The sequence below is a fragment of the Papaver somniferum genome, unplaced genomic scaffold (assembly GCF_003573695.1).
Source record: "Papaver somniferum cultivar HN1 unplaced genomic scaffold, ASM357369v1 unplaced-scaffold_137, whole genome shotgun sequence".
Taxonomy (NCBI): Eukaryota; Viridiplantae; Streptophyta; class Magnoliopsida; order Ranunculales; family Papaveraceae; genus Papaver; species Papaver somniferum.
The window spans coordinates 5,242,514-5,250,084 of NW_020622934.1; the positions used below are offsets into that span (position 1 = coordinate 5,242,514).

General features: G+C 36.3%; 2 protein-coding genes across 3 annotated transcripts; one reads left to right on the forward strand and one right to left on the reverse strand.

Annotated features, from left to right (window-relative positions):
• Nucleotides 1-319: 319 nt before the first annotated feature.
• Nucleotides 320-2,666, forward strand: LOC113334727 (rhodanese-like domain-containing protein 4A, chloroplastic). 2 transcript variants are annotated; one of them, XM_026580913.1, is made up of 4 exons: nucleotides 320-1,113; nucleotides 1,335-1,437; nucleotides 1,726-1,980; nucleotides 2,291-2,666. In XM_026580913.1, exons 1-4 carry the CDS (start codon nucleotides 416-418, stop codon nucleotides 2,342-2,344), a joined length of 1,110 nt encoding a protein of 369 aa, XP_026436698.1. In that variant the 5' UTR covers nucleotides 320-415; the 3' UTR covers nucleotides 2,345-2,666. The 2 variants fall into 2 exon arrangements, with proteins under 2 accessions (XP_026436698.1, XP_026436699.1); XM_026580914.1 differs by having other exon boundaries at nucleotides 973-1,113; nucleotides 1,331-1,437.
• Nucleotides 2,667-2,790: 124 nt separating this feature from the next.
• Nucleotides 2,791-6,426, reverse strand: LOC113334728 (enhancer of rudimentary homolog). Its single transcript, XM_026580915.1, has 4 exons — nucleotides 6,173-6,426; nucleotides 5,146-5,245; nucleotides 3,858-3,978; nucleotides 2,791-3,243 (listed from the first exon to the last, which is right to left on the reverse strand). The coding sequence occupies exons 1-4, from the start codon at nucleotides 6,173-6,175 to the stop codon at nucleotides 3,144-3,146; spliced, it is 324 nt and encodes a 107-aa protein (XP_026436700.1). The 5' UTR covers nucleotides 6,176-6,426; the 3' UTR covers nucleotides 2,791-3,143.
• Nucleotides 6,427-7,571: the final 1,145 nt, after the last annotated feature.

Consider the following 7,571-nt stretch of genomic DNA (forward strand, 5'->3'; position numbering starts at 1 on the left):
ACCAACTTTATCAGTGTTTGTTATAATTATTAGTGAGTTTTCTATTTAGTTTTGAATTTAAGTCTAAAGTTATCCTTCACAAGTTCGAGAATCGAATCACTTTTTACCACTATTTACAAATCACATCAATTTTTGAGGACCGTCAGAAAAATATTAACTTGGCGAAATTATTAATTGATCGTGGATTAATTTAACGAAGTTCTACTTCATAATTCTGGTTCCGGTTCTCAACCATTTTGTTTCGGTTCCTATTGGTGAGACGAGCGCACAGTGTATGAATAAAGCAGCAAAAGAAGACGATCGCACAGTGTATGAAAGAAGTGGTGCCGTCAACTAAATACAGGATTCATTCCATCCTAATCTTATCCATCTCTCTTACTCTGCTATTCCCTCAAACCTCATCATTTCTCCTCACATGGATTCCCTCACTGTGTTCGGGCTTTCATCTTCCTTGCCAATCCGCAAAACCCCTAAAACCAATACCGTTACCACCTCCGCAACCACATCTCCCCATTCAAAACCTAAATCCTTCCAAACCCACCACCAAAATGTTATAAACCGAAAAACTAAAAGCTCCTCTTCTCTGAAAATTCCATCCACTGTCCGTACATCAAATTCTCTCCAAAACCATCTGCGAGTCTTAGATAAAGCTTCTTCATCATTGATGATTCAGTTATCTCTTGCTTTAGCCACCCCATTATCTTGCTTTGCCTCCGAAACCGAATTAACAATATCTAGTTCCAGTGATAGAATAAGCCTAGAATCAGTACTAGTTTCCATTGATGATTTCAATAATAGAAACCCATTTTTTGTAGCAGGTTGTACTTTCATTTGGCTTGTTGTAATTCCTTTAGCTCAAGAGTATGTTTTTAAGAAGTTTAAGTTCGTTTCAGCCGTTGATGCATTTCGTAAGCTTCGAGACGACCAAAATTCACAACTACTGGACATCAGAGATAATAAAAGTATAAGGGTTCTTGCTTCTCCTAATTTGAAGATTTTGAGTAAGAGTGTGATTCAGATTCAGTTCATGGATGGAAAAGAAGAGGGTTTTGTGAAGAAGGTGTTGGAGAATTTTAAAGATCCTGGAAACACTACTTTATATGTTATTGACAAGTAAGTGGACCTCATTCTTTTTATGTTTAAAACTGATCAAACACTCAGATGAATTTACGACATCTAGTGAATCTAATTGTTAAGTTCGTTTCCAACTCCAACTTCTTGGCCTGATCTAGTGTCCAAGATCATAATGTTCAACGGGTTCTCGATTTCCATCTGGTCCCTTCTGTGATGAGAGTTTCACTTCATAAATATTTCTCTTTTGCTGTGTAAGGTAGCTTTGATGGTAAATCACTACAAGTAGCAGAGTTGTTAGTTAAGAAGGGCTTCAAAGAAGCTTATGCAATCAAGGGCGGAATCAGAGGCAAAGATGGTTGGCAGGTTAATTTTTTGTTTCCACCATCTCTGACAAAATCTCCGTTCAAATTGGGTTTTGTTTTTCCTTATGTCTGCTACTATTATTATTCAGTCTATCCTATAACAATGTAGTTGTAGCATAAAGAGAGTTTTCAAATTGGTGCAACATTTTGTCCATTTTTTCCGACTGAAATCAAAACACCAGTACATGAGACAGGAGTGGACAATTACAAACTCTAGTCATAGTCATGGTTATAGAAGACACTTGAAAACAACTAAATGATTTCATGCATTGTTTTTGGTTCCACACAGGAAATACAAGAAACCCTATTGCCACCATCTGTACATGTTTTTGCCAAAACAGATAATAGGAAGACTAAGGAACAACTTGAGACGAATGATGCACAAGTAAACTGGAAGACTACAACCAATGGCAATAATCCCTCTGTTACAAGTGTCTCTTCCAGCAAAACTGAAGCTGTTGGGGGTAATGGATCAACAGAATCAACTCAACCTACTTCACAAGCAAATCTTAAACAGCAGAAAATGTTGTCACCATACCTGAACGTAAGATGTTGATTTATTCTGATTTTATTGCTCTTGCCTGCCGTAATTTCTTTATCTAGCGTCTCATGGTCGTAGAGACTTTGATTAGGTTAACAAGAGACTTTGAGTAGCTTAACAAGCCATCGTCGTCCCAGAGTCATGTCTGACCTAGTTCCATCTGAGAGGAGTGTTGAAATTCTATCAATATACTATGACAATGTTTAGGTAAGTTTAGGATATAAACCGGCTAATTGAGCTTAAACTAGTATGGAGCTCATTACTCATGAACTCTGCAAATTCTCATTAACTAATTGATTTCGGTTTCTTTCAGTATCCAGATTTGAAGCCACCTTCTTCCCCAGCTCCATCCCAGCCTGTGAGTTAAAGCAATATGAATAACCAAGGAACCTCTCCCAACCGATCATGTCAGAAATTGATCAAAAATAGGGAGGACAAGTAGTAATGCAGTTTGTTTTTCTCCGTCAATACAAGAATAACTATCAAGGCTTGGGGAAACCAGTGATATGGGGCATCTAAATTGAATATCAAAATTGCTTGAGGAACAGATCTCAATTGTAGTGATCAAAAATCAAGGAGTAAAATGATAATATGGTTCAAGTTATTAGCTTACTGTATCAGGCTATCAGAAGTACTGAAACTGTAAACATTCTAAACGAGCATAATAGTAACTCCGTGGAATTTGGTAACCCTGGTTTAAAATAAATAGTGCAAGCTGCATCCCACATCAATCACCAGATTTGGGTAACAAACATGAATTGTTAGGTACACTACTTTTATCACAGTTTTTGTATGCAAATTGAGATTCAAATGTGGGCATAGTAAACAGGCTGCTGCAGAAGATTATATAAACTGTACACAGGTTCAGAAACCTCCACACTTCACAGCTAGGATTTAAGAACTCGTCCATTTTGTACTAGGTATCTGTTTAATAAAAGTTCGGTTTTCTTGTCCAAAAGAAAAAAGATGAGTAGGGCCTTGCTAAACAAGAAATTACCTGACCTGGACAGAAAACAAAAAACAAGCCAATGTAGACACTTAACAGTTAACACTACAAATAATACTTGTCCTGAAATCCACCTGCGCAGGATAGCCCTCACACACGTCCATGATTTTCATTTAGATCTTCTTGCTTTTGTGATACTCATATTGAATCCAGATATTAACTAGCGAGTTCCTGATGCCAATTTCTTGAGGTGCTGAAAGGTACGATGCTTGATCCACTGACGATCGTATGGCAGGTAAGCTTGAATAGACTGTTCGTAGCTGCGATACAAAATGGAGTACAGATTGTTATCATTTCTTGCCTTGGAAAGAACAATTGATCCAAACATCCTTGTGAACAGTATAGAAATATACATTCAGCTGAGAAAATAACATTTCTATTTGTGGTTCTACTTTATGTACTCTCTCTTTATAGTAAGTGAAGCAATAAAAAATAAAATCAGCTGGAAGTGTCATAAAGAATAACCAATCAATCTTGTGGGGTTTGTTCATCGCTGTCAAGAGTGAAATGATAAGGTTTAAGTCCTACAGGACAGGAACTGCACAAATAGTGCATGCATGTCGTATATGACAAACCCCCCAACATAATCTCCAAACTCAAGAATCTAACAGAGCAATGCATCTTTCCAGGTCAGCATCACCGCTCTTTGGAATGCCATACTTGTTCCTCCATTGCCAAATAAATCCCAATTCTGTAAGATGGGATGTAGGTCATACTCTTTAGTAGATCAGATCTGATGGAGTACTACCCCAAATGATATGTGCAACATGCATACACCTCTAATGAGGGTACCCTGAATTCCTGTTTCATATACTAACCCCAAAATAAATGATGGGAGAAGAATGAATCAAATTAGATAACAATTCAAACTTACACTAACGCACTCATATCGCCAAGGCCATCAATGTAATTATAGAGATCCGCAATGTCATACGTGATGTCTCTATTCATAGGATCGAGCTCTTTAAGCTTCCGTTCATACAGTCCACAAATACCTTCGAAAACAAAATATCATCAGAAATTTTGATAGAAGTTAGAAACATCGACAAGAAAGAACTCAACGAGTTCTATCAAATTAAAAATATCGATAGGAGTAAACTGTTATTATGGTGTAAAACAAACCAATTGCAAATCACATGGTTGCTTCCAACAATCAAGAACAACCTCATAGTTGAGGACGGTAAATGCATGAGGGACATGACCGGACATAGAACAAAGGTATTATTCAAAGCCGAAGAGCTAAAGGCAATACATTTGGAATTAATGCATAACTCTGAATTAATGCAAGTAGAGAGTTCTACTGAATGTGATCCTGTATTTTGCCATCTACTTCAATCCTGCGGGATTACATTGATGTCGCTAGTTGTTTTTCTTTCTCAGCTTTGTGCTTTCCTTTCGCAATTCACCTTACGTTATATTTGCTTTGTTCACATGTCTATACTATCGACCTTATTTCTTTCCTGATGTCCATTATACTTATTTACCCAAGACTATCATCTTCAGTTCTAAGACTGTGCATACTTTTTTTTTTCTCACTGTTTTTTTTTTTTTTTTTTTTTTTTTATTTTCAAGACTGTGCATACAATAAGACAATGTAAGAGGTTAACCAATGGAAAAGGACAATAACAAAATAATGATGAACTTATGGACTAAGGACCATAACATACTCTAAAAGATGTATAACTATATGTGCAATTTGGTAATAACCATAGTTTTGCAAAATTCTATCTCTGTGTATTTAAGCAAATATGTAAAATATGATTAGTCCAGTTCCATAAAATTACACCAAGAACATAATAATAAAAGGAAACAAATAAGATACAGGTAACTGCAGCCTTGTCAGCACATGTACAAGTCAAATAAATTTAAACCCCTTTATAAAATCACACGGTATTCAGGACATACGCAGTGTAATTTGGTAAAAAAAGAGAAGAAAAAAAAGTGGAGGTTTGCCCACAGTTTCTGTAAAGTTAGAATGAAATGATCTGAGGGAGTGAGAATAAACTATTCACCCTTAAACATCTAACCCTTCATAGCAGAGCTTAAACTAGTACCTCTTTTACCATTGTTTTTATTGGGCTCAAAAAATTACGATTGATTATATTCGATATATCAAATTACAGCAATTGTATTTACTGGGAAATATAAAAGAATAACCATACCATCTATGGCCTGACTTATAGATTCGTAGTCCATAAAAGTTCTTGTTGCTCGGTTCTGAGATGCTTGCATCAGTATAATGGTGTGTTTGTTATTATTAGCCTGCAGATATGAACACAGTTACTTATTCTTGGACTCCAAAAAAGAAATTCCGTAGGTTGAGCAATACTATTAACTTATTACATCAAAGGCAGGAGAGCCTTAATTTTGTGAAACTGACTGGTTGATAAACAAACGACAGAGTGCGGACTGTTAAGTTTACATAGCTATGTGGATAGATTGCTCACATATTAAGATCAAAAGATTCATCAAATACATAAATAGAGTATAACATTCACATTGTAATTGTCTGTTTCAAACAACATATAATAAAAAATCAACCAAAAGATAAGATGGCTTGAACATAATGCCGTGTATATTCAAGCTATATCAGAGAATGCAGTGTATATCCTCAAGAAAATTGAAGATGCAATATCAGGTGTTCCCTTTGCTTTAGAGAATGCTCTATTTGCCTCACCAGACGATACAACCGAATCTACTGTCAACTCTATGAAATATGTCTTATGTGGCTGATGAGGCCAATTGGCCATTCTTTATGAACATGAACAAGTCGAGTAAATGTAGCTTGGTTCAAAGTCACAGTCTAAAGTCCGAATTAAAAATAAAATCCAATATTTTCTAAAATAAGAAAATAATATTGAGCAGATTCACATTGAACACGGTTACAAAAATACGCTAGGATCCTAATTTTTGTATAATTTTCTCTCTCACTTAACATGTTAAGGGTTTTTCACTGTAGACACTACTGAACTGCTACAGTAAGAAACTAACATTCTGAACTTGTCGAAATCAAAGAATCCTATTAACAATCTCTTGAATTTAGTTATTGTTCAAAACTCAAAGTCGATATAGATTTTCCGTTTACCCTAACATGAGACTCGAGTCACAATAAACTTAACAAAACCCTAATTTTCAAGCATAAACGGGTTTTAGAAGGATAAAATAACATTATACAGAGGAAGAGATTACCATTCAAGAGGATTTGTTGATGTTGTTGTAGGGTTTGTTTGTAAGAGAAAGATGTTATTCAGCACAAGAAATGGGATTTTCTCTGTCGCTCGCTCAAACAAGGTGTAGGCAGGAAAGGGAAAGACCAAAAGGGTAAGGGTCTGTTCTGGTTCTGGACGGAGGCCAGAGGGAGAGCCAAATTAATCAAGGGGGACAGATTTTGGTCATAAGGTCGCCCACTTTTTTTGAACACTAATTTTGGGCATGCCTAAAACTTTCAAGGCATACAAAGGACTAGTCCTAACTTGAGTGACCTTATAAGGGGTACCCTATGGGATGGTTCAATTACCTATATGCCCTTAAATTCTCTAAATTACTACTAATTTATCCCTATCCCTAATACAAAAACCTATAATCAATAAACCAAAATCAGTTTCATATCCCTAACCCCTTCTTCTTCCTCCTCCACAACAGCCGAACCCTTCTTCTTCCTTTTTTTTTCATCGTATCATCGCGGAAATTTAGTCGTCTATTCGTGAAAATTTAGTTGACGATTAAACTCATCTATATAATGGTTCGCCGTAAGCCAGTATCTCGTTCTAATCGAGCGATTGAACAACCCATTGAAGAAGAAGAAGATTTAGAGAGTGAAGAAGAAACTCAAAATCAACCACAAAATCAACCGGAAGAAGAGATTGAAGAAGAACCAACTCCACAAATGAGAATAAGAAGGTTAGTTTTACAAACCCATCTCGTATTTGATGTTTTTGATTGGTTTGATTGATTTAATTCGTCAAAATCATGTTTCTGCGGCGGTTACAGGGTATGGTTCGGCGCAAAACAAATCTTAGATGTGCGCCGAGCTGTTCTTGAAACTGAACCCTGAAAGTGCATTTGAACGGCTCGGCGTATATCTGAAATCCGTTTTGAGCCGAACTTGGTGACACAGAGACTTATATTTAGGATCGGCTTATTCGATGGTGTTAGTTTTGTGCCGAATATGTTTTGTGAATTTCAGAAATCTTGCATGTGCGTAGGATCGGCTTGTATGGTAGTATTAGTTTTGTGCCGAATAATTGTTGTTTGAATTTTAGAATTTTTGCATGTGTATAGGATCGGCTCATATGGTAGTACTAGTTTTGTGCCGAATAAATGTTTGAATTCATAAGTCTAGATTCGGCTTATTCGATAGTATTAGGGTTGCGCCGAATATCATTGTTAAAATTTCATAAATTTTACTAGTGTGTAGGATCGGCTTATTTATATGATATCATGTTGCGCCGAATACATGTTTGAGTTCATAATCATAGATTCGGCTTATTCGACGGTATCGGTTGTGAGCCGAATATATAGGATCGGCTAATAATTTTGCATGTGCGTAGGATCGGCTTGTATGGTAGTATTAGTTTTGTGCCGAAGA

Excerpts from the sequence above, each read along its gene's own strand:
- LOC113334727 (XM_026580913.1), top strand. The coding sequence starts at position 416 with ATGGATTCCCTCACTGTGTTCGGGCTTTCATCTTCCTTGCCAATCCGC. Across the intron at positions 1,438-1,725 it reads GAGGCAAAGATGGTTGGCAG|GAAATACAAGAAACCCTATT; the intron begins GTTAATTTTTTG and ends GGTTCCACACAG. Across the intron at positions 1,981-2,290 it reads TGTTGTCACCATACCTGAAC|TATCCAGATTTGAAGCCACC; the intron begins GTAAGATGTTGA and ends GGTTTCTTTCAG.
- LOC113334728 (XM_026580915.1), bottom strand. Across the intron at positions 3,979-5,145 it reads TATAAGTCAGGCCATAGATG|GTATTTGTGGACTGTATGAA; the intron begins GTATGGTTATTC and ends TTGTTTTCGAAG. Across the intron at positions 3,244-3,857 it reads GGCGATATGAGTGCGTTAGT|CTACGAACAGTCTATTCAAG; the intron begins GTAAGTTTGAAT and ends TTTGTATCGCAG.